General features: G+C 39.0%; 1 protein-coding gene and 1 non-coding gene across 3 annotated transcripts in view; both read right to left on the reverse strand.

Moving 5' to 3' along the window:
• Positions 1-693: 693 nt before the first annotated feature.
• The window catches only part of PIK3C3 (phosphatidylinositol 3-kinase catalytic subunit type 3), a 122,120-nt gene continuing 95,323 nt past the window's right edge, over positions 694-27,490 (reverse strand). The window contains exons 22-25 of one of the 2 annotated variants that reach the window (XM_066352887.1): positions 20,214-20,382; positions 17,535-17,625; positions 10,465-10,590; positions 694-2,050 (exon numbers count right to left, since the gene is read on the reverse strand). In XM_066352887.1, the coding sequence (XP_066208984.1) occupies positions 2,036-2,050; positions 10,465-10,590; positions 17,535-17,625; positions 20,214-20,382 (401 nt within the window). In that variant the 3' untranslated portion in view covers positions 694-2,035. Of the gene's footprint in view, positions 2,051-10,464; positions 10,591-17,534; positions 17,626-20,213; positions 20,383-27,276; positions 27,445-27,490 lie in introns of those variants that run through there. The other variant, XM_066352888.1, reaches the window with a different exon arrangement.
• Positions 26,603-26,759, reverse strand: LOC136383684 (U1 spliceosomal RNA). Its single transcript, XR_010747492.1, has one exon. It is a non-coding gene; the product is annotated as a U1 spliceosomal RNA (small nuclear RNA).

A 27,490-nucleotide genomic window follows, 5' to 3' on the forward strand; every position in this document is an offset into this window, starting at 1 on the left:
AAGGGAGCTTGCCAATTTGTTTGGGCATAAACTCTCTCATGAGGATTTGCAAAGGTCTTTTTTTTTTCTTTTTTTTTTTGTATTTTTCTGAAGCTGGAAATGGGAGGCAGTCAGATAGACTCCCGCATGCCCCCGACTGGGATCCACCCAGCACGTCCACCAGGGGGCAATGCTCTGCCCATATGGGGCGTTGCTCTGTTGCAACCAGAGCCATTCTAGCACCTGAGGTAGAGGCCACAGAGCCATCCTCAGCGCCCGGGCCAACTTTGCTCCAATGGAGCCTTGGCTGTGGGAGGGGAAGGGAGAGACAGAGAGGAAGGAGAGGGGGAGGGGTAGAGAAGCAGATGGGCGCTTCTGCTGTGTGCCCTGGCCGGGAATCAACCCTGGCACTCCTGCACGCCAGGCCAACGCTCTACCACTGAGCCAATCAGCCAGGGCCGCAAAGGTCTTTTCTTCTTCACCATTTTTCTAGTCTGCATGTGTGTTTGACAGAAATCACGTTCCTTACGCTCTAGGACGCCTCCTAATTATATGCTTCCTCTCCAGCTGGTAACCCTACTTGAAAGAGACAAACTCACAGATAAGAATTTGGTGACAAGTAAACATTATAATTAATGGCATTCTCTGAAACAGTACCTGAAGTTAACCTTCTTAGTCTTTTCTGTCATTTGATATTTGCTATGTATTTAGCACCGAGAGAATGAGACATTCTTTTCCTTCCAAAGCAAAGTCACATGACTCCACAATATATTAATCTGCAAAGATTACTTTGTGTTGCTCTCTCACTTATGTATATTCCCTTTCCCCAAAGTTGCACAAGGCAAAAAAGCTAGAGAGATTAGTGAGACTTCTGGTCTTAAAAGAGAAAAAATGAGCTGGTTAAACCGGAGAGGATACCTTCCATTAACAAGTCTAGGGGAGCTATTTCAAAAGGCATATAAAAACTAAGTTTGAATCCAAAAAATTTATTGCATAAAGACAATATATGCTTATACATATATGTAACAATATCTTAAGCTCAATACTAAAAGCTGTTACTGAACTACGGTTTTGGCCAGTTATCCAGAAATGGCTACATTTTCATATCCTGTTTTATGTATTTACAACCCAGAAAAACTATGAACTACAGTTTTCCAAAAAAGAAAACATCCCCCCCAATATTTATAAAAGAAAATCAAGTTTTAAAAATGAACTGTACAAGTTTACCGATAATATGTTAATCTTTAAGTATTTTATATTAGGCAAAACCAAACAAATACTGGGAATGGGGAACGAAGGGAGGAATAGACAAAACAAAACAAAACTTACAGCCTGACCAGGAGGTAATGCAGGGCATAGAGTGTCGACCTGGGATGCTGAGGACCCAGATTCAAAAACCCAAGGTTGCCAGCTTGAGCGTGGGATCACAGACATGACCCCAAGGTCACTAACTTGAGCCCAAGGTTGCTTGTTTGAGCCCAAGGTCACTTGCTTGGCTGGAGTCCCCCAATCAAGGTACATGTGAGAAAGCAAGCAATAAACAATTAACAGTACCACAACTATGAGTTGATGCTTCTCATCTCTCTCCCTTCCTGTTTGTCTGTCCCTATCTGTCCCTCTCTCTTCCTAAAAAAACAAACAAAAAAAAATTATAAACTAAGACAATCCAAATTCATATAACTGCTTTCTTGATGTAAAGAGATGAGGGGAAAAAGGACATTTCAAACTGAAAGACTACAATGTTTTACTAATTCCACATGAAATTCCTCCCAAACTGCTATATGTACATGATTCTAGAATATGATGTTCACGTCACAGGTTACTAACAATGTGTATATTTGAAAATAAATACAGTATTTCAAAACAAAACCCTTCAAAACCATATTTAAGCAATGACAACCAAGGAATTCAGACACCGTGGCACACTTGGGATATATGGTATCTTGAAGATGAAATGTTCTTTCTTGCTTGTTACCCTGAAGTCTTCATTATGCACAGGTTGCTTCTAAGGTCGTTTCCTTACGGAGTCAAGCCTCTCGATGGACCAAACCCCGTTTCATTTTCTCCAGTACTACAGGAATTAACAATAGATCAACAGAAAATAATTAGCTTCACTGTTCACAAAGAAAGATAAACGATAGGCAATGAATACATAGTTCTTTTAGAGGACAAAAAACTGAGCTAATTCCGATTCTTTTCAAAAGCATTTTCTATAAAGTGAAAAATATTACTTTATTAAATGTCACAAAGAGGATTCCAATTAGCCACAATGTACAAGATTCCTGAGACTTACCTTAAAAATCAATTTATATGAGAAAATATTTTAGAGAAGGAATGTTTGCTGACTGTAAGCTCAAGATGACCCAATTATTATTACACGGCAGGCAAATCTAGCACTTGAAAGGCAAAAATCCCACTAAATTCTGCAGTGATGGATAATATTTTGAGAAGTGTGGCTAGTTCTTGGTGTAACATTTTTACAGAGGCTAGAAAACCTACAGGTAACCCCATAGACCACTTCTACAGCGAATTCATATCAGAAAATGTCTGGAAGAAAATAAAAGAAAGTAGTCCTGAAAGAATAAGACAGGCCCAGTCAGCAGTTATTTGGGCCAACACATTGGCAGTGTTCGATATTAAAAAATCAAGCAGAAATAAATAACCATTTATAGCACCTAGCTTGTAACAGGCATCCTCACAGTTAGAGCATTTAAGGTTTAAAGCAAACGTGGCACTGCCCTCTCTTCATTATCATCATCTCGCAAATTTAGCATTCAGTGAGAGTCACAGGACTCTAATGCAAAAGTAATCAGCTCTCAGTCACCCACTCTCTCTGTAAGGACAACGCTGATCCTTTTGTTTGGGTGAACATACACTGAGCCAGCCACACCTGTGCTTCTGGTTCAACAGCACACATGCTGGCGTCATCTCTGTTTCTGTGAACCTCACCTCCTTATTACTGGGAGGGAAAATACGATGGAAATAACGCACTACCAGAAGTGTTTGTGTGTGTGCAGATGTATGTGTAAAACTGGGCAAGGTGCTGATTTTAACTTGACACAATTTTTTTTTTTTTTTTTTTACAGGGACAGAGAGTCAGAGAGAGGGATAGAAAGGGACAGACAGACAGGAACGGAGAGAGATGAGAAGCATCAATCATCAGTTTTTCGTTGCGACACCTCAGTTGTTCATTGACTGCTTTCTCATATGTGCCTTGACCGCGGGCCTTCAGCAGACCGAGTAACCCCCTGCTCGAGACAGCGACCTTGGGTCGAAGCTGGCGAACTTTTTGCTCAAGCCAGATGAGCCCGCGCTCATACTGGCAACCTCTAGGTCTTGAACCTGGGCCCTCCGCATCCCAGTCTGACGCTCTATCCACTGTGCCACCGCCTGGTCAAGCTAACCTGACACAATTTAAAGTGGCAATTCTAAAAAGAATATCATAAGACATTTAATGCTAATAAAAGAAATGTAATTTACAATTTAAGACACTGTGTAAATGTTTTCTTAAAAGCATTATCAGAGAAAAGAAAAATAAACTTAAATAGTCTTTGGCACATACATAATATGATACATACACAGCTAAGTGGTACTATATGTGGCAGGAACAGTTGTGTTCGATGAGACCTCAAAGACAGACTGTTTATGAACAGAAACAGTCATAATTGGGCAAATGGGGGGAACTCAGCCTAGGCAAGGAGCACAGGCGACTGCTTGGTGGGAGGGGCAGTGAGGGTTACTGAGTATGAGGACTTGTCACGTGGGCGGGTCATCAGAAATACAAAGAAGCTTCCTTCTGATTGTGGGTGGAAGAAGATACAAGTTGAAACTGCAGGTTAAAACCAACTTGTGAAGGGTTCTCACTGACATGTTCAGAAGTCTAAAAATCCTGGACACAATTACGCATGTCTGTGTGAGAGAAAGCTGCTACTGAACAGATGGCTCTCCCATTATTTCCTCAATACTTCAAAGTGTCTGTGTCTATAAAAAAATATCAGTAATACCTGTGTAGCAGAGCCAGTACCAAATATTCACCTACCTGTACAACTGAAGAATTTATATAAAAGGGTGTGCTATAACACAGAGGGGCAGGAAAACAACAATATAACAATTAATCTTATTAAAAGCAGGTATTGAAGCAAATAGGCAAATCTTACCACGGATTACATTTAAGTGCTTGAAAACCTTCCTTAGAGACGATAAGGAAATTAAATTTATACAGATGAAAAATAAACTGCAGCCTGACCGGTGGTGCCGCAGTGGACAGAGTCAATCTGTGACTCTGAGGACCCAGGTTCAAAACCCCAAGGTCACAGCTTGAGCACGGGTCGCTGGCTTGAATGTGGGATCATCAACATGGTCGGTCACTGGCTTGAGCCCAAGGCTTGAACAAGGGGTCACTGGCTCAGCTAGAAACCCCTAGTCAAGACACATGAGAAGCAGTCAATGAACTAAGGTGCCGCAACTACGTGCTGATGGTTCTCATCTCTTCCTCTTCTCTCAAAAAAAGAAAAAAAAATAGAAAAAATAAATGGCAGGACATTTTAGCCAAAATTATGGAGTATGCTGACTGTTGCTATTACAATTATTAACTGATCTTAAGAGCTTAAAACATCAGTATTGTAGCAAGCACATGAGTTCTGTTTTTTAAAAGTCCTGGGCTTTAAGGGGCAGCCCTGCAGCTGTGCTGACTGTGGAGCAAGAGGACAGCACAGGGGCCAATACAACTTAACACTGGTTTTTAGCCAACATGCAAAATAAATGATATCCCATATTTATCATATTTTTCTCAGATTAGCTATTTTCAGTGCCCCTTTTTACATCATACTCTCTTGACTACTTGCACTGATGATTTCTTCTTTTGATAATCAGATGAAAAGAGTAAGGGAAGTCAAAAGATCATTTTTAAAATTTACAAGTACATTCTTTAAAAACTAGCTACTCACAATAAAATTTATTCATGTCTAATAAAGCTTTGATATAGACTTAGGAACACATAATTTAGAAGCTACTGTCTATTTCTACAATCCGGATTTTGAATTTGAATCTGAACTTTGTCATCTATTGACCTTGAGATCTTGAGCAAATTATTTAACGCTTCTAAGCCTTAGTTTTCTCATCTGTACACAGGCTTGGTGACACACTTATTTCACAGGTGTGACAATTTAAGAGAGGTGATACAGAGAAAGCACTTGACATATGAGGCTTTTTAGCAGATCAGAGAGTAGTGCAGTTACAGTGGAAGCATCCTACTCTGGGCTTTGATCACATAAAGGTGAAGCAGGAGTATAAATGATCAAACGTATTCAAGAAAAGCTCTTCGGATGGCAACGCATTAGAGACAGTCATCTCTCATAAAGTTGAAAACAGATAGCTTTCTCCCCTAGTGCAGTCCTGATGTAAACCCCCACAAACTGAAAACAAAGACACAAACAAACCCTGTTTCTTTGAGCAGAAGGTGGGGCAGGCGGCTTGCATGCAGAGGGCACGCTGTACAAAGACAATGAGAACCCGAGTACTGGGATCCCATCAGCCTGGTGAGAGGTCGTGTCATGGGGGCACTGGAGATCTGAGACAGTTCTTTTTTTTTTTTTTTTTTTTTTATAGGAGAACTAGGTACAATTTTTTTTTTTTTTTTATTTATTCATTTTAGAAAGGGGAGAGAGAAGGGGGAGGAGCAGGAAGCATCAACTCCCATATGTGCCTTGACCAGGCAAGCCCAGGGTTTCGAACCGGCGACCTCAGCATTTCCAGGTCGATGCTTTATCCACTGCGCCACCACAGGTCAGGCCAGAGACAGTTCTGACAGGATGCTCCTTTCACATGCATTACAGCAGTGGTCCCCAACCCTCGGGCTGAGGACCGGGACCGGTCTGTGGGCCATTTGGTACTGGTCCGCAGAGAAAGAATAAATAACTTACATTATTTCCGTTTTATTTATATTTAAGTCTGAACGATGTTTTATTTTTAAAAAATGACCAGATTCCCTCTGTTACATCCATCTAAGACTCACTGTTGACGCCTGTCTCAGTCACATGATACATTTATCTGTCCCACCCTAAAGGCCGGTCTGTGAAAATATTTTCTGACATTAAACTGGTCCGTGGCCCAAAAAAGGTTGGGGACCACTGCATTACGGGACATGTGCTCTGCAGGGGAAATGGCAGAGTAGCTACACCATTTTCCTTCTTTCATTCTTTTATATATAAATTCTCTCAGTTAAAGAAACATAAGAGGTTACTACACTTTATATGCCCCCATCCTGACCTGTGCTTTTCCTCTTTGGATACACAGAGGCTAAGCAAATATTCTTGCCAAATGGACAGAAGTGTTCTTAGTATCTTGCACTGGAACTTCGGTAAACTTTCTGAACCCAATCTGTTATTTTTTTATGCTCAGTGTGTGAAAATTACATCTCTAACCGCAGTTAGTCCATGAAGATTCACTGGGTTGAGATTCAGTATGTATTAAGACTAAAGGAAACCACACCCCATTCTCCAGAATTCTACCATCAATCAGTGCAGAGAGACACAGACAGGCAAACCAAGAAATCGGGAAGAAATGAGCTGTGCTGTGAGAGTCCGGGTTTTAGAGCTGTTAGTGACCCAAACTAAGTAATCGCTGCCTTTCTGTGCAGGAGAGACTAGAAAGCCCATTAAAGTTTATTTCAGCAGAAGAGTGTGATGATGTAATTTCAAAGACCATGACCCAAATAACGGTGTTATTTGTACCACTAATAGGCTGTTGCTGGGCGGCAGGTATTGCGGTATTTAATCTCTACCCTTCCTAGGGACTGGTCTGATGGAAGAAAATAAAATAAATCTCAGCATTTCAAGTAATAGCTGGATCAGGCAATTTCTAAGTCTTTTAGAATATTTGTTCTTTTATGCTGAAACAACTATAACTTTTGTTAATATTTGTCTTAGTTTACCTGCATTTTTAAAAAACCGAGTTTTATAATTCATAGTGATTAACAGGAAGGCACTAAAATCAGCATAAATCAATTAGGAATATACATACTTAAAATAAATACTATAAGTTACAAAAATGTTGGTTATCAGAATTTGTGCATGCGATTTATTAGTATCAATACTTAGAAAACGTAGAAATATGAGTTTCAAAAAGAAAGTAAACTTCGGAGATTAGTTAAGAACCAGGTATTTCTATAATTTTATAATTTGATCAGACTTATGCAAAGCTACAACTTTATTCAGTATCCCTTGTTGCCTTCAAAGCCTGATCAAGTTCTAATGAAATTTAACACCCTTGGGTTACTCTTACTGTGACACTGTTTCATGTGCACAATTATATGGGCACAGGTGGCATATTGAAGGAAACCTAAAAAATAACATGAGCATTTTAAGTTCATTTCTTAGGAAAAAGAATTTGGGAATCTGGTAAAAAGACTTGAATTTGATAAGCTAGGAAACAATTTTTTAGATAGGTTAGGCTTTTCATCTATAAAAGGGAATAATGTTAAAACTCACTTAAATTGTTTAGTAAGAATTATATATTAAAAAATGGGAAGTACTACATGAAGTATAACGTTAAACTAAATAGAGGCTATTGTTTCAGATATTATTCAATACTATAAAATGGAGAGCTAGAAATCTAAAAGATTTTTATCTCCATAAATATCCATGCTGCATTAAAACCTCCCTTTTACTACTTTGACTAGTGTTAGAATGATGATGGTGGCCCTTATGTTGCTGAAATCATTTGGGTATTTACTCTTAACTCATATTCATGCGGTTATTGCTTTGCTTTTCTACACTATTTTGTAATCAAGGCTATATCCTAATCAAAAAAAAATTTTTTTTTTTGGTTTTTTTTATTTTTTTATTTTTCTGAAACTGGAAACGGGGAGGCAGGCAGACAGACTCCCGCATGTGCCCAACCAGGATCCACCCGGCATGACCACCAGGAGGCGATGTTCTGCCCATCTCGGGCGTCGCTTTGTTGCAACCAGAGCCACTTTAGCGCCTAAGGCAGAGGCCATGGAGCCATCCTCAGCGCCCAGGCCAACTTTGCTCCAATGGAGCCTTGGCTGCGGGAGGGGAAGAGAGAGACAGAGAGGAAGGAGAGGGGGAGAGGTGAAGAAGCAGATGGGCGCTTCTCCTGTGTGCCCTGGCCAGGATTCGAACCCGAGACTTCCGCACGCCAGACCAACGCTCTACCACTGAGCCAACCGGCCAGGGCCTCCAAAAGAATTTTTAACTGAGGCTGAAGTAATTTAAAATAACTATTCAGAATTCCTATATGTATCTTAGATAAGATATAGGGAATTATGTTAGATATTTTACTGAAGCACTGGAAAGCAGGAGTCTCAGAAATAGACTTACTGCTTCATTCCAAGAAATGTAATCATCTATAAGTTAACGGTTATAAAATGATCTTTCCCATGTCTAACTTAAGAGTATGCCATCTCTATTACTGACTTATCACCCATATTCTTATTTTCTCTATGAACCTAAAAGGTAAGTGGCAATAACTCTTAGTTCTGAACAACCTCATAATGTAATTATTGGGGACTGAGGGGATTTCTTTTATTTAGTCTGTGTGGTAGTCAATATTAGTATTATATATGGAAAGCAATTAACTTCTGTACATCTCGACATTAAATTTGTTATCTTTTACCTCAATTATCAATCACTTTATAGATGTGGAAACTGAGGTCCAGAGATACTGGTAAACCAAGGTCCTTTTATTACTACCTCCCCAAATTATAATATGGTCCTTTTTTTTTTTTTTTTTTTTTTTTCCGTTCTGAAGCTGGAAACGGGGAGAGACAGTCAGACAGACTCTCGCATGCGCCCTACCGGGATCCACCCAGCACGCCCACCAGGGGCGACGCTCTGCCCACCAGGGGGCGATGCTCTGCCCCTCCGGGGTGTCGCTCTGCTGCAACCAGAGCCACTCCAGCGCCTGGGGCAGAGGCCAAGGAGTCATCCCCAGCGCCCGGGCCATCCCCGCTCCAATGGAGCTCTGGCTGCGGGAGGGGAAGAGAGAGACAGAGAGGAAGGAGGGAGGGGGATTGAGAAGCAAATGGGCGCTTCTCCTATGCGCCCTGGCAGGGAATCGAACCCGGGTCCCCCGCACGCCAGGCCGATGCTCCACCGCTGAGCCAACCAGCCAGGGCCATGGTCCTTTTTTTATAAGGCTCTTCCTCTCTATTTTTAATACAGAGAATTAACAAAATAGCTCTTCTAGTCTTAGATCCAGCTAACAAAGCAAAACACACAACTTATGCAAATTGCCAACAGAATTTCAAAACCAGACCACTAGTTCATTTCACAGAATTTGAAAGCTCAGACCTTAAGCTGGAGCACATTCCATGAGTGGCAGTTAAGTCTTCAAAGACGACACACCTAATTCCTCTGCTCTCACACATGTACCCCCTCCTCTCATCAAAAGGCCGAATCTGTCTTCTTCCTGGGAATCTGGCCTGGCCTTGTGATTTGTTTCAAGAGGCCCTCTGCTTCTGCTTTCTCAGCCTTGTGGGAAAGCCAGGGGCCCTGCAGCCGACCAGAGGCCGGGGATAAAATACTCTATGGTTAGACTACCACTAGCTAGGAAAAGATCAAAATTCACAATTCAAAGTAAAGTTTCTACTGAACATCTATCACTTTCGCACAATCATAAAGTTGAAAAATCTTTAGCAGAACCAGGATTAACTGAGGAACTTCTGCAGCTTAAAGTGTTAAATGTCAGAAAATGACAGGAAAGAATAAGTTAAAAATGATTAAAGACCCCAAAAGGCTTGATGACATACTGGATACTGTGGATACTGAGTGAGGGAGAAGACCAAGCAGATCTTGGGAAATTAGTACAACTAATAATTAGTTAATTATTATTAACTCTGTTAAGAAGCTGGAAGGAGTTCACAAAAAGAGGCATGTGAAGGTGTGGGAAAGGAAAGAAGCCTGATATTTCTGTTCACTAACCAATCATCATTATGAAATTCATAATTAAACTTGTTTTAAACCATCAGTTAGTGTAAAAAGGCAGCCCTCAGTCAGACATTTTATGAAAGATTTTGCCACCAATAAGTCTGTGGATAGACCATTTCAATGTTTGTTATGCATTGCTTTTCTCAGCTTTGAAATCCTTTCCTAGAACTTCACCATTCACCAAACCTTAACAGGTGTTGAAGTCTCACTTGCCAAGACCTCTACTAAACCCAAGATCATTCTCAAGAAGGGCTTAGAATCACCACTGACTACCAAGGACAAAGACACCGATGCTGACACAACACAATTTACTACGCAATTTCACAGTCCACCAAGAAGATTTAAGTGGCAAGTTTTAGACTTAATTGTGCATGCAACATGTTCCCGTCAGCTGGCTGGGGAGATGTCAAAAAGACCTGATCGAAACAACAGAAACACAGAGAAGATGCCAGTTGGCGTGAAAGGTGAGTCTCTGAGGACTCTGGACCAGTACCTGATGCAGCTGAGACCAGCACACCGCCCTCGGGGAACCTACCTGGGCAAACTTGTGGATCTGTTCTACCACCGCGGCAAACAGAGCGTGGACGCTTTCATCGATCAGACTCTGCATGTAGTGCACGGCCTCCTCATCGGACAGGTCTAGGCGGAATTTATCCTGAACCTACAGGGGCATAGTCCATTAGTCTTTTTTTTTTTCCTCTTTTTTTTTTTTTTTTTGTATTTTTCTGAAGCTGGAAATGGGAGGCAGTCAGACTCCCGCATGCGCCTGACTGGGATCCACCCGGCACACCCACCAGGGGGCGATGCTCTGCCCATCTGGGGCGTCGCTCTGTTGCAACCAGAGCCATTCTAGCGCCTGAGGCAGAGGCCACAGAGCCATCCTCAGCGCCCAGGCCAACTTTACTCCAATGGAGCCTTGGCTGCGGGAGGGGAAGAGAGAGACAGAGAGGAAGGAGAGGGGGAAGGGTGGAGATGGGCGCTTCTCCTGTGTGCCCTGGCCGGGAATCAAACCCGGGACTCCTGCATGCCAGGCTGATGCTCTACCACTGAGCCAACCGGCCAGGGCATTAGTCTTTTGAACTAAGGAAAACAGACATATTTTGAAGAGACAGAATTAAACTGATATAGACAATACAATGTAGTATGAGCTATTTCTATGCCAAAGAAATAATTCGTAACTTATAAGGAGTTCTGAATAGTGTTCATTTGAGTGTGGAAGTTTACTGCTTATGCTATATGCACTTTATATATCTCTCTATCCTTGGTTGCAAATAAGCCCTATAGATTTAAGTTATTCTTTTAACGCAAGGCTGTACTTTATCTTCTTTCATTTTAAACCTAGAACTACTAAGTTTTAAGCTGTGATATTTATTAACAATCTCCTTTACTTTTTTTGTTATTCATTGTGAAATGGATATAGCACTTTTTATTGTAGCTTGACATTACAATCTTCTGAAAAATGACTTACTAAACATATGTCCTTGATAGCATAGCTTCTAAAGGAAACCATAAAGATTTCTCATCAGAGGCATCCATTGTAATCAATGGACAGTTGTGGTGCCTACCTTAGGCAATAAAAGTCATGTTCCTAAAGTTTACTGTGTATATGAATGAATTACCAGTTGCTGATGTCTAATCAAATGCTACAAAAGACAGAATCAAATCCTCTGACTTCTCCGGTTTCAAAATGGAGGTCAGTCATATCAATTTTTTTCTTCAAACTAATTTTGTGAATCTCAATTTGGATATACTAAAAAAACAACAACTGGAAATTCAGTATCTCACTTTTCTACTGAAAGTTGAGTACACTTTAACTTACAAAGTAAATTAAACATATAATGATTATCAAATAGAAATAATACATGAGTAATGGATTTTCTTATATTTGAAGACTAATTTAAAACTATATTTCTCTGATCTGTCCTGAGGATTTAACAATCTGATCTGAAAATAGCTACCCTTGAGAAACCAGATCCTTGTCTATTACATCTGCTCTTTTGATCCACGTGGGGATGACTGATGCTCTCCTTTTAACATGCCACACTCTGGCAGGGACAGATAATTCCGTGCGCCTGATGGTTCTTTTGAGAACCATAATTAGAAATTCTCTAAATATGCAGAAGGATAAGTAACCTCACTCTGCCTGTGATCTCTTATTCTGGTCAGTGGTCAGACCAAACTCGGGGGAGGCTAGGGGAGCTAACAGCTAAGCAAGGATCCCCTGGCCTTGATTTGCTTTGCACACCAAAGGGGCTGTCAAGCAAAACTGAAACCTTTTATTTCGAAGGAACAATTTATGAAACATGAATTTCAATTAAAATAAAACCCACAGGTTTGGCCTAAAGTTCTTAAACCATACTGGAATCACATAAGCTCTGTGCATGTGTATCCACACAGACCCACCCATACGCCCCTTCCAACACTCCAGTTAATAGTATTAAATTTTGTCTTTATTAGCATTTTGATGTATACTTTTTTTGCACCCACCCCATTATGGTGTATGGGGACCTATTCCCCAAACAAAAAACCCCACAACACATTTCTAGATTAAATTATACTATCTTTTATAATGGGCAGTGATTTCATTTATACCTAATATTTAACCTTTCCCTTTGAAAGTTCAAAATACTCCATTACAAGACCAAGTTAACATTCATTAACATAAAAAGAAGGCTTTTGCTTAAAATTAGTGTTTAGCATCTCTGATATAATAGTAACTTTCCTTAAAATAATAAAAAGATTTCATTTTAAATTCTTCTTACTCAAATTGTTAGAATTAGGAAAAATGTTTTTCCTTGTTCTCATTTCCCAATAATTTAATCATAAAAGTAATTGAAACAATGGCACAGTTTTCATTCATAAGGTGAAAGGAAGAGTTTTAATCTAAATATGATTTTCTTGCTGTGTTCAATGGATTACTTGAACTGCATCAGGATAAAAAAAACTTACTTGATAAAAAAGAACTTAAAGAGTAATTATAAAAAGAAAAATGATGAAATCAACCCTAATCCAACTACTGCTAAAATATAATGCTGTAAAAAATTCTCTGTAAGAAGGCGCATGATTATTAATAAAGAAAGAAAAAACTTACATTGCCCAAATTCTATAATGCATATTACAGCTTGTATGTTTATTCATCACAGGTAGCAAGTTAATTTGATTTGACAGATTATTTGAAATAGGTCGTCAGATAATTTCTAGCTGCCTGTAATATATATAACTTGTTTGCTTTAAGGTTTAGTAAAAAAAAAAAAAAAAAAGATCAGTTTAGAGAAGAAATACATCCATTGAATTCTTGATCAAAACAGTATTATGTTGTTAAAATACTTTGAATAAACTTGTTACCACAGTTTTTAGGTTTCTTTTTTACTATGGATTTAAAGGAGCACAGGAGTGAAAAAAGCATTGAGAAAGGTTTAAAATATCTTAAAGATAGGCAATTATCTTCTTCCAACACACTCCCCCTAATAGATGGTTGCTGGGAAATGCATGTTCTTTTTTTTACCTCAAATATATTAACTTTTCTTCACTCACTAGTATATTCTCTAGAAGTTGCCTAAGAAGTCTTATTTCCATTCCACAGGTTTATGAAATATCTTCTTTTAATTTCAAAAAGGGCTGACACACACTTTCTCAGTAACCATCAAACCTATAATTACACCACCACTACCAGCCCAACATTTTATGTCCCTCTCTCTATTTTTCTTTTCTCTATAACACTAATGGGTATTAATATCCTATATATTTTACCTACTTTATCATGTTTCTGATCTATTTCCCTTACTAGAAGGTAGGTTCCATAAAGGCAGGAATTTTTTTTTATTATTACTGTAACTCAGATACTGAGACAGTGCTTGGCACATAGTAACATCTCAATAACCTCTGTTGAGTGAATGAACAAAGTTATAAAAAATAAGAGAGGAAATACTCATGTTGCAGGAGAAGGATTATCTTTGGGATACAGGAATGCAGGTGAGAGCAATTCGACCCTAACTATAGTATTTTGACTCATTAATAAAAGAGGATTTAAAGGGCAAAGTGTTAACATTTGTTAAATATGGTTGGTTTTTAATGGGTGTTTGATACATGAGCATTTGTGTCTTCTATGATTTAAATGATTCAGATAAAATAGTTATTGAGAAAAAAACTATTATAATCAGTTTGCTCATTGATGGAGATTAGTCTATCCACTACACTTTAGTTATACTAGCACTATAAAACCTCACTTTTATCAGTATGGATTATTTTTTTTAGCAAGAGAGACAGAGAGGGACAGACAGACAGGAAAGGAGAAGAGAAGAGAAACATCAATTCTTCTTTGCAACACTTTAGTTGCTTACTGATGACTTGCTTATATGTGCCTTGACTGGGGACTACAGACAAGCCAGTGACCCCTTGATCAAGCCAGTGACCTTGGGCTTCAAGCCAGTGACCTTTGGGCTCAAGCCAGCGACCTCCGCACTCAAGCTGGCAACCTCAGGGTTTCGAACCTGGGTCCTCTTCGTCCCAGGCCAATGCTGTATCCACTGTGCTACCTACCACCTGGCCAGGCAATGTGTATTATTTGTATTAGACTGCTTACTTCTCAGAGCCTCAAGCAACAAGTGGCACACTAATCAACTACTGATTACTCACTGATGTTTGTGATGATTATAGGTTTTAAATTGTGACCCACCATCTCACATTTTTGGGCAATTGTGTTTTCTAATAAACAAACAAACTGATTAACAAATATATACATTCCCTATATATGTAATCAGTTTCCAAAAATTGAATAAATTTGATATATTAAAATAAGTTATGAAAACAGAAAAATATTTTTGTACTTTGTTAGGATTACTCAAATAATTTTAGTAATCTGTACTTCTCTGAAGACTTCAGCCTCAACAGTATGCTCTGTTTCTTCCACTGACTTCCACTCACGAGGCCAGTGCTAACATTATCCAAGTTGTAAGACTTCAATTGTTATTTCAAAGTATAAAAATCTACTTCTATTTCTTTAAAAAGCCAACCAATATGAAACAAATTTTTGCCTTTCCAGCATAACTTCCCAGTATTATTATGAGTTTATTGACAAGTTTATGATGACATTGATTATATCATATTCTTGATAAAGCAACAGAAAACAAATAAACCTTTTCTGAAATACCCTTTTGGGCAAAAATCCGGTGAAGTAACTTTTTTCAGGTTCCACTTCATTGAAACTAGAATAAACAACTTGGGAGTACTAGTCAGAAGAAATATGACTAATGAACGTGTTGTTGTTTTTTTTATAAAATGATTTGCTGCATATGTTGTTGAAAAATAGGGCAATAAAGACAGCTGGTAACAAAAGGGCACTGTCCTTAGTAAGATCATAATTTCCTAAAATAGAAACTGGATGGAACAAAGGATCTAATAAAAACAAGAACAACATAACTTAATTGGCAGGAGAAATTGGAGGACTCAGTTTGACAAATATTGTTAGAACTTTCATGAATGTTTTCTGAACACAAGTGAAGCCAGGGAAAAGTGAATATATGATAGAGATAAATGAGTTTAAAATAAACAGCAAAATAGACACTAAGTATAGCAATGCAAAAGAAAAAAGAAGAATAAAAGAAAGAAAACATTTGAATTCTGGGGCAGCCATCAATTATTGCTAAGGAAATTTTCATCAACCAATTACATACTACTCACAAAAATTAGGAGATATTTTAAAATGAATATGAAGTGATAAAATATCCTCTAATTTTTGTGAGGATATTTTTATTAGGGGATATTTTATCACTTCATATTCATTTTAAAATACCCCTAATTTTTGTGAGCAGTATATTTCTTGATGATGAACTGCAGTCAATAAAAATATAAATAAAATGACAAAAATTAGCCATGGCAAAAACTAGTGTAGTAAGTAGTCTATTTCTACAAGGGGTTATAAAGGTGCTTCTTGGATAAAATAATAATTGAAATCCTAATAAAAACATAATTTTCTTAAATGGCTAAACAATAAAATATTTACGTTAAAATCTCATTGTTTTCTAAAAACTTACAAAATTAGGTAAAAAGGATTAACCTCATTCATGTTTGCAATGGTCTAAATATCTGTGCTTCCCACAAATCCATGCTGAAATATGATGCCCAGTGTGATGGTATTGGGAAGTAAAGCCTTTGGGAGGTGCTTAGGTCAGAAGGGCGAATCCCTGTTGAGTGGGACAGCAGAGTGCCCTAGAGCACTCCATCATGTGAAGCTACAACAAGACCTCAAAATGTCCCTCACTTGATCATGCTGGCCACCCTGATCTCAAATTTCCAGCCTGCAGAACTGTAAGCGGTAAAGTTATGTTGATTATAAGCCACCTGTATTTTGTTATCATATCCTGAATGGACTAAAACACTGTTCAGTCCAGAAGGGAATCTTTCTAATAATGAACAGGATCAGTTATGTCAGAACTTAGGGCTTTGGTTCCAATTACTATTTTCAACCCCAGAGAAATTCTATGTGACAACACTATTGCCCTTTAGTAGTTTTGTATTTCTACTAGTTAAAAAACTATACAGTCTTTCTTTGAAGTTCAATATTGATAAACATATTGATATTTTAGATCACCTTCTGCTATGTCTGGGTAAATAAATTGCTTTACATCACTCCCCTCCCTCTCAATGAATCCAGAGCCAGAAACTGATTTGGACAAAAATCTTCAAATCCATTGCCCTTCCTCCTGTCTCTCACTGAAACTCAACATAAGAAGTTCTGAATAACCGTTCACTTACGTGACGGCTCTCCTTTGTTCTTTCTGCAGGCTGAGTGAAAAGCAGGTCTCTACTTTACTAATACAGTAAGAAATTCCTGTAACCATGGATATGGATGGGCAGGATACATTAAAAAAAGGCTGTTTTCTCCTCTATGTGGTTAGAATATTTTATTTCTGATCCTTAGCATGCTTAGCCTGGGAGCCCCAGGAACCAGGTATTCTATTAGGAATAGTAAAGAGCTAAATGTTTCAAAACAAAGCATAAGGCCTGTGGTAGAAAGCTTCTGTCTAAATACAGTGACCCAGTCATGTGACGGTGGCTATGAACAGGGAAGGGGACAGAGCTGACTGCAGAGGACTTGAGAGGCTGTTGTATTCCAGGGTATGAAAAAAAATTATACACAAGGTCTCTTTCTTAATTTGTATTACAAGTCGTCCCTCGCCATATTGCAGTTCACTTTTCACGGTCTCACTGTATCGCAGATTTTTAAATTGTATATATCTAATTCTGTATCATGGGATTTGTGGTCTATAGGTATTTTTATATGTTTATTATTTTAATTATTTTTGCGGTAAAATAAGCAAAATAAGTGTGGTAAAGGTTAATAACAGTGAGGGAAAGGTTGATAAGCATGTGGGAAAGGTTTATAAAGCCTTAAAATATATATAAATAATACAATAAATATAAGGTTGCTACTTCGTAGATTTTCGCCTATTGTGGGGGGTTCTGGAACCTAACCCCCGCGATAGACAAGGGACCACTGTACTTAAGAATCTAGGGGCTGGGACAAGGTGAAATGGGCTGTTAAAACCCTAACATCTTTTATATATGAAAAGTAGGCTGAAATGTCCAAGGATGAATAAAATTTACCTTTTTCACAGTTTTATCTGGTTCAAGAGCAATATCTGGAATGTTTGCATCCACCATCAAGGAAAACAAGTTCAGTATCAGATTGGAATACCTAAGGGAGAATGGGAAAGAAAAGAAATAGCAATGCCTTGTCATTCTGCAGTTCTCCTCATATTAAGCACACTCTTAGAAATAGTGGTGGTCTCAGTCTTTAAAACAATTACTATTATTCCCATGGAACAAACTTTTGGAGTAACCATCTACTGACTTTTTCAGTTTTTTAGAGAGTATATTCTTTCTGATGGGGTCTAAGGAGAATCTACGTTATACCCAATTAGCATTTTACTAAGCAATGAAGATCTGTCTTTGCTAAATGATGACAAAAGTCTACCTCTTTAAGACTACCTCAGTGTGATGGGTAAATGAATGAAAGGGAAATCCTGCCTTCCCACTAATCATTCATGAGTATCCTACAGAGATACTAAACACCATTTCTGAAACTGCAAGTGACTGGTCTGAGCATAAGCAACTGACTGAAGGAGAAAGGCCCCCTGGCCGGGTAGTTCAGGCGGTTAGATAGGCCAAGGTTGCGGGCTGATCCCGGGCAGGGCACATATAAGGACCAGCTAATGAATGCATAAAAAAGTGAAACGACAAATTGATGTTTCTGTTTCTTGCTCGCTCTCTCCCCCCGCCCCCGTTCCTCTCTCTCTAAAATCAATTAAAAAATTAAATAAGGAAGAAGATAACTAGTATTCCACTATATTAAAAATGGGCAAGATATTTCATTTTTGGATTATGCGGACTTGGACAAGAACTAAAGATTTATCCTCACCAATCCTCACACTTTTCATCTTACTCCAAACTAAGAGAAAGAAAGTTACTACTTCAAATGTTCATTTCCAGAGGTGGAGTCCTGAGAGGAAAGGGGTCCGTAAGTACACACGACCCACAGAACACTCTGTCCTTGAACAGTGATGCACGTAGTGGCCCCTCAGCACCCCAGTGATAAAAGGAGATTCAGGTTTGACTCTGGAGATGATGTGGGTAAAAGCTTTGGTTTCAGGCAATGAACGTTTTTAGCTGGACTCAGGAGAATTGTCAAATGCATGTCTGTAAAGTGTATGTTAGAGCTGGTGATGTGTGAGAGAAAATAAGTTAACAAGGAAGGCCTACTGAGTCAATATAAAGATTAAAACTGACTAATATAGAACAGCCATTTCCTGCCACCAGCAGCATCAACATTACCTGGGAACATAGCCTCATGCCAGATAGGAAGCAGAAATTCTGGGGGCTTTCTTACAAATACTGAAGGTTCTCATTCAATAACTATACACTGAGTGTTATGTTCTAACCACTATACAATACATGTAAATGCATTTACAAAACAGACAAGATAGAGTCACATTAATAGGCAACTGTCTACAGTTATATATATATATTTTTTATATATATATATTTCTTTATAGAGACAGAGAGTCAGAGAGAGGGATAGACAGGTACAGACAGACAGAACAGAGAGATGAGAAGCATCAATCATTAGTTTTTCGTTGCATATTGCGACACATTAGTTGTTCATTGATTGCTTTCTCATATGTGCCTTGACCGTGGGCCTTCAGCAGACCGAGTAACCCCCTTGCTCGAGCCAGTGACCTTGGGTCCAAGCTGGTGAGCTTTTGCTCAAACCAGATGAATCGGTGCTCAAGCTGGTGACCTCAGGGTCTCGAACCTGGGTCCTCGGCATCCCAGTCTGACGCTCTATCTACTGCGCCACCACCTGGTCAGGCTACAGTCATATTTTTATGTGGAAGAGTATACAGTATGTCTCCTGAGCTAGGATTATCAGCTGGTCTAAGAATATTCACTTTGCTTAGTTAGGTGGAAAACAGAGTTAAGAGTCAAATAATCCTGTCATTTTTAACTAATCATCAGAGCCATGTCCTGAATTTAACAAATGAAGCTTTTATTTTTTTTTTCCTAGTGATATATGATGTTCAGTCTTAAGTAAGCAGAGAGATGCTGGCACTGGAGGAAAAAAAGGGATAGAGAAAAATCAACATTTTTTCCAAAGCAGAATGACTGATGAGGTGTTAAAGACAGACAAAATCGTAATGTAACATATATTCTTATTCATTTAACAAACTTCTGAAGAGCAAACAAAACTAAAGCTGATAAAAGTGCCAACAATAAAAATAACTGTATTAATATAACCCTCAGTCAGCTGAACACTTCACTGATACGGAAGCAGAAAGTCGGCTAGAGGAGAAGGAGCATGACCCCACCACGTGGCGATTAGTCCTTCCAGGCTGGTCTCTGGGAGACCTGGGCAATGGGAAGTGTCCCAGCCTCTTCCCTAAGCCAGCACTGTCAAAACACAGAATAGACTAAAAAAAAAAAAAAAAAAAGATTTCAACGCATTGATTTTGAAGCCTCTGTGTTTGCCTCCCTGGCTTATATAATGCCAGCTTCCCGTTCGGTGGGATTTAGTAATCAGATAATGAGTGGAAAGCAAGAAATTCTTTTTCCTTTAAAATCAGACTGTATGTCAAAAGAGACATCAGATGTACATTAAGAAACAGTACTGCCTGTGTCATTCTAAAAGAGAGTGATGCTAATGACTGTGTACATTCAAACAACTCTCCTTCCCTGGCTCTGTGACACAAGCTGACCCACCTTCTCGATGTCAGGCAGAGCACTCACCTTCGGAGGTGGAGGAAGGCCGTGTAGCACTGCTTGCGGAACTCCTGGTACTGCTCGCTCTGCGTGCCCCCCATGCCTTCCACCATTTCTTTATTCAGCTTCATCGGGGGAGGAAGCGGCTTTGGATCCCGACCCAGGATATACCCAAAGTCTATGTGGAAGAGTTTGCCTAGATGTTGATAAGAAACTCATTTGTTTCCATAATTCTCTTATGGAATTGGGAAGGGGACATATATATACCATTGGAAAAGCAGTGTCTCTTCATAGAGAATATTAGTTCATGATGAAGTCCATTAGGTTGTTGACCTTCTCACCCCAGGCTGGGAGTAGCCTTGAGAACATATTTTAGTTCATTTCAATTCACACTCATTCAGATGAACGTATGCTTATAATCATCCCACAGTACCATTAAAAATTTAAATCCCACTTTGAGATCTCCACAATCAAAGTTAGTAAAGCCTGAACAACTTTTTCGAATGTATTAGCATAAATAAATATCTTGTAGCAAATTTGTCATGCTTAAGTTTAAGCAAACTACCTTTTATACAGCAAAAAACCATTTAAGAATTCCTAAAGATGAAGCCTTCCTTTAACTTGTCACAATCTCCACCATCCCCACCAAACAATCTCTTACATTTCACATGATATTGTTAATTTCATCTGAACCACTTCCAACTAATTCATGTCACTCCTTAGCTGCAGACTAAGAACCCAAGCACACTCTTCATGCCTGCCCACAGCTGGACACAGCTGCACTGCCCATGAAGACAAACCCGGGAAGGGTCGCCCGCCCTCACAGACCAGACGTGTAAGAATGTGTTCGTTCACTTTAGAGAACGAGTCACAATAGAATTCACAAAGCATCCTGTGATGTACAAGAAGATATAAAGTAGACCTAGTTCTTTTAAAACACCTTAGCCAAGTGTATGAAATTATTTGCTCACTTTCTTCTGCACATGAAACTGTTAAAGAACCATTACATCTTATAATCAAAAATCTTGTTTTGTTTTTTTCATAGTCCTGATATCTAGGATCATATCTAGCATACAGGAACACTGAACATGGCTATTTTGCATTTATTTATCCAATAACATCTCAATTTCACATTGACAGTTTACACAACACTTCAAAAACGTTGATGTAATTTTCTTCTAGAAACTTGAAAGTTCTTATAATAAAGAGTTGTGTTTTAAAATTTTCCTGTCTTCATTTCCATGGAGGTACATAATTAAAATAACAGAGGCCAAATCTGGATCATCTGAATGTTACCTTACTACTGTCTGTAACATTCATGCCGTTAGATTAAATTCTGCAAGTTTGTAACATGACTTAATTCATGTCTGTTTTTATTTTGTACTTATGATGCAAGGGTAGATATACAAGAAGTTAATATCAGGCTTTATGTTGTACATACTTAAGATTATAAAATGCAGTATGTCCACATAGGAAGTTCACTTAGTATGTCCACACAGGAGGTTTACTTCTATTTAAAACAGTTCTGTGTATTACTCATTATTGCAAAACACCGTTTAAAATCCCAAAACAGGCTCCAGAGGTCTCTAAACACAATGAATTCAATCTGGGGGGAAATCCAGAGTTCACCAAATTCCCAAGTCAAGTCCATGATTCCAAAAAAAATGAAAAACTAGTTTTAGAATAAGATTAAGTAATTGTAGTACTCACTGGGAAAGCACCATCTTCTAATCTCTCTCTCTCTCTTTTTCTTTTGTGACAGAGACAGAGAGACAGACAGAGATAGGGACAGACAGGCAGGAAGGGAAAGAGATGAGAAGCATCAATTCTTCATTGCGGCTCCTTAGTTGTTCATTGATTGCTTTCTCACATGTGCCTTAACTAAGGGACTACAGCTGAGCGAGTGATTCCTTGCTCAAGCCTGCGACCTTGGACTTCAAGCCATCGACCTTAGGCTTAAGCCAGCAACCACGGGGTCATGTCTATGATTCCACGCTCAAGCCAGCAACCCTGTGCTCAAACTGGTAAGCCCATGCTCGAGCTGGCGACCTTGGGGCTTTGATCCTAGGTCCTCTGCGTCCCAGTCTGACACTCCATCCACTGCGCCACCACCTAGTCAGGCTGAATATAATTCTTAGTGATACTCAGCACTTGAGCAGATAACCTATCTGACCAACTTTTGATTTAAAACTGCCACCCTAATGAAGCACAACATCCTAGCATCCAACGGTATCAGGCATCATACACAGTTTATGTAGTAGGCTCCATGCTTTTAACAGGAAGCCCAGCCCCATTTTTCTTCCTTTCAGTACAGGCAGTATTGGAATTCCAATGTCAGCTATGCATTGCTGCTCACAAATGAAGTCTATTTCTATTCTTCTTATAAGAAAACTTTCAAAGAACAGGATTACTGCTTAATTATAAGGCATAAAAGATTCAGCATCTAACAATGAAACCATTATTATGCTTTGCAAGTGCACAGAGTCATGTATTTTGAAAAGAAGCTCTCAATGTTTCAAGAAAACGTATCCTCTTACATAGCAAAGGGAATGTCTCTTTTTAAGTTAATACCTGTAGATGAAACTTGTAAGGATTTTTAAAATGCACTACATAAAAGTTTAATTAAGAAATTCAAGTATGGCTTTATTATTACCTCAAGCAGCCAAGAAGTAAAGTGTATAGAAAACAAACTGAATGTTGGTTGTAATTATCTCCTATGTCCCTGACTTGGAAGACGAAGGGGATAAGAGGAATCAATTAAATTTCTTTGTTAGCTGCATTAAATGACAAGAACTTATTTCTAAAATTGTAGCTCAAGACATTTGTAGTTCTTGTATTAAAGAGAACAGATACTATTGAATATTATAGTATTTAATAGTAGAGTTTTTTAATTTCCATTTTGTCTATCTAATAATTAAATATGAGCCATCTCAGTATTGTAATTATTCCACTTTTCATATCTCTACTTATTTCCCTTCTATTTCACTCTCTCCTTCTGCTCCCTATGATCTAACCCTAACTTTTGAAAACCCCACAAAATTCCCAAATTAAAAAATTCTTCCCACACACTATTTCGGAGTAAGTTTCCCTTTCCCTTTAATGTTTTTTATACAATCTGACATGTTACTCTTTTCTGCAAAATGTCTTTATTCTTCCCCTTCCCCCCCCCCCCCCCCCCCCCCCCCCCCCGCTCCACAGGGACAGAGAGAGAGAGAGACGGGGATAAACGGACAGGAATGGAGAGAGATGAGAAGCATCAATCATCAGTTTTTCGTTGCGCATTGCGACACATTAGTTGTTCATTGATTGCTTTCTCATATGTGCCTTGACCGCGGGCCTTCAGCAGACCGAGTAACCCCTTGCTTGAGCCAGTGACCTTGGGTCCAAGCTGGTGAGCTTTTGCTCAAACCAGATGAGCCTGCACTCAAGCTGGTGACCTCGGGGTCTCGAATCTGGGTTCTGTGCATCCCAGGCCGACCCTCTATTCACTGCGCCACCGCCTAGTCAGGCAAAATGTCTTTATTCTTATGTGAATTTCTATCTTCCCTGGTGCCCTACCATAAGACATAGAACAAAGAGGTGGTAAACAACTATTTATTGATATAATGGAACCTATAGTTTTGGAATTAAAAATGCTCCCTCTACCTACACTTCCACTGCTCCAATACTTACTAGTTTAGTTACACCTTATGAAATACTTGGTTAGAATTAGTTCTTATAGTTAAAAGTATAGTAATGATTCAGTACTTTTCTTTTTTTTTTTTTTAATTTAAATTTTTTTTTTTTTCTGTATTTTTCTGAAGCCGGAAATGGGGAGAGACAGTCAGACAGACTCCCACATGCGCCCGACCAGGATCCACCCAGCACGCCCACCAGGGGGCGATGCTCTGCCCCTCCGGGGCGTCGCTCTGTTGTGACCAGAGCCACTCCAGCGCCTGGGGCAGAGGCCAAGGAGCCATCCCCAGCGCCTGGGCCATCTTTGCTCCAGTGGAGCCTCGGCTACAGGAGGGGAAGAGAGAGACAGAGAGGAAGGAGAGGGGGAGGGGTGGAGAAGCAGATGGGCGCTTCTCCTGTGCGCCCTGGCCGGGAATAGAACCCAGGACTTCTGCACGCCAAGCCAATGCTCTACCACTGAGCCAACCGGCCAGGGCTGATTCAGTATTTTTCAATAATAGTTTCTGAGTAGCAAAGAACAATAAGATACATGTACATTAAGTACAGATGAGTATAGATATTCCAATTACTTGGTAAATGTTTCAGATAATTAATCATCATTTCACATTCAACTGTTAAAAGAGGGCTTATGAATAGTGACAATTATGGTAACTAATGAAAAGGGGACAAATCATGACTCAGACAGTGTTTTTGATTAGACAGTATTTCATTCAAGAAAAACAAATGTTAAACGTTATCTATATTTCCATTTTTTCTACCGTCAATGATGCAATGAAGTTTTTCCCTGCAATACTCTTTTCTTCTAAGGAATTGTGCAATGTCTAAGGCAGAACAGTAACCCCCAAGATATAATGGCCTTGATTCAACAATTTTTTTTTGTATTTTTCTGAAGTGAGAAGCTGGGTGGGGGGGGGAAGGGGCAGACAGACTCCTGTAAGTGCCAGATCGGGATCCACCCGGCATGCCCACCAGGAGGCGATGCTCAGCCCACCTAGGGTGTTGCTCAGTTGTAACCGGAGCCACTCCAGCACCTGAGGTGGGGGCCATAGAGCCGTCCTCAGTGCCCGGGCCAACTTTGCTCCAATGGAGCCTTGGCTGTGGGAGAGGAAAAGAGAGATAGAGAGAAAGGAGAGGGGGAACGGTGGAGAAGCAGATGTTCAGTTCTACTGTGTGCCCTGGCCAGGAATCAAACCCAGGACTTTCACATGCCAGGTCAACACTACTGCTCAGCCAACTGGCCAGGGCCTGATTCAACAATTTTAAATGTTTTGGTCTCATGATCTTTTAAAAATATTAATTAACTTAAAAATAATAAGTCAATAACATTTTAACATAACTTTTTTATAAATAACTGTTTTCTGGCCTGAGCTGTGGTGGCGCAGTGGATAAAGCGTTGACCTGGAAATGCTGAGGTCGCCGGTTCGAAGCCCTGGGCTTGCCTGGTCAAGGCACATATGGGAGTCGATGCTTCCAGCTCATCCACCCCTTCTCTCTCTCTCTGTCTCTCCTCTCTCTCTCTCTCTCTGTCTCTCCTCTCTCTCTCTCTCCCTCTCCTCTCTAAAATGAATAAAAAATTAAAAAAAATTTATAAAAAAACTGTTTTCTAAAATAAAAATAATAATTTAGCGAAAAGAGTGTTATTGCCATACATTTTGCTAATCGCTTTAATGTCTGGGTTAATAGCAAACAGGTGGGTTCTCCTATTATTTCTCCTCTCAGTCAATTAGGATATGTTGTTTGGACTGAAGGAAAAGAAGAGAGCCCACCCCTCTACAGAGATACAGATTTTTAAAATGGAGAATTTTAATACCCTTTTCAAATAATTATGGGCAGTGTAACAAATTCTCAGATCCTACCACACCTACTCAGTCAGAACCTCTGAGACTGAGCCTGGAGACCAACTGTCTGTATGTTAACTCCCTCTCCAGGTAATAATGACATGAAATCACATCAGGCTGAAAATGAAGGCCTTCTACTTACTACCGACAAAGACACTCTCAACTTCAGTTAGGTCACTGTAGAGGGGACAGTGGCAAGATGAATCACCTAAATGAACTACATACAACTCATATTCAACACTAACGTTTACAGTTTTTCCACACTGTTCAACTCCGTTACATTAAAATCCCACACATTTTTTTATTCAAGGGGTCACTATGAAACTCCACTAACTTTTTAATAATCTGATTTACAGCTGCCAGTGTATGGTGGAATTTGAATGCTTTAAAGTAAATTAAAACTTAACACCCTTCCCCAAAATTATTCATTGCAAAGCAAAACAGTGTTTAACCAGCATTAAGAAATTCATCACCTGATAAGAAAACTTATATAAAAAAACTTAATATCTGAATCTACAGTTTTACTTCAATGACTGAATTTGGCTTTGCCATATAAAAGGTGATCCGAACAGAGGTAGAAATGACTTCCCTCCACAATCTGACCTCAATCCAACCAGCCTAGGGACACACCAGCTGCAAAGGCATTTTATTTTAGCCTCTTAAGCTTTTACTAGAACGGGTGCTTCTCTCCATTTGCATCGCATATGTAACCAACCCCTTCCTCATCGCCCAGCCTAAGCTACTTTATCCATGAAGCAATATCCATCTCCATAGACACAGAGCATACCACCTTATCATTTTTTACTTAAGAGAAGCAATGTTCTTCTAAAACAAACTTTTTCAAACAAAGCACACTTACAACAACCATTAAGGTTTCAGTAAACATCAAGACTTTTTTAAAAATAAGGGTAAAGTGCTCCGGCAGTCCCCCCCACTACCACAAATTACGCAACTGAGTTTCCCCACATTTGGGTAAAACGCAGGGGTCAGCCACCCGGAGTGCAACGGGTTGACCTGGGGAGACACCCTTCATGATCATTACACTCCCCCCGCCAAGTATAGAGGAGACTCTGTGATACTAAATATTCAAAAACTTGCATAAGATCAGATTCTAAATGATGTTTACAAAGAAAACTATTCATGTTTTATTATTTAAACAAGTCTTTCTTATTATTTAAACATTTAAAGTAATCATCAGTAAACTAAAAAAGTATCCTGCTCACAAAAATTAGGAAATATTTTAAAATGAATATGAAGCTATAAAATATCTCCTAATTTTTGTGAGCAGTGTATTTATAAATAAAAAGGGAATGTCTTATGTGCCAGGCTCTATTTTGTGTACATTTTGCATACATTAACTGAGAAAAAACAATCAAATAGGTAGACAACAGTATGTCCATAGTGTATAATAATAAAAATTTAAATAAAAACAGATTTTTCCTGATATCCCTAAGATTGGATAAAAGACAAAACAACAACAACAACAAAACTAGTTTATTTATTCATTCTAAAAGCACTTACTGGGTACTTATTGAATACATAAAAGTTTTTATATCTCTTTCTCTCGTTTCCCAGAAAATAAAAAAATCACATTAGGAAAATAAGCTGTAGTCTTAGATTCTGTAGCATATTTAATCTACTAAACTGGATAACTTAAATGCAATAGCTGAGGAGGCACCACCATTTGAACGGTGAGTAGTTCTTTCCATGTGAGATTCTGAACATTGTAAGCAACTCTATTATGCCTTGAGGAAAAAATAAAACAAATATAGTACATTTTAAAAATATCAA

This window comes from Saccopteryx leptura, chromosome 11, assembly GCF_036850995.1.
Source record: "Saccopteryx leptura isolate mSacLep1 chromosome 11, mSacLep1_pri_phased_curated, whole genome shotgun sequence".
Classification (NCBI taxonomy): Eukaryota; Metazoa; Chordata; class Mammalia; order Chiroptera; family Emballonuridae; genus Saccopteryx; species Saccopteryx leptura.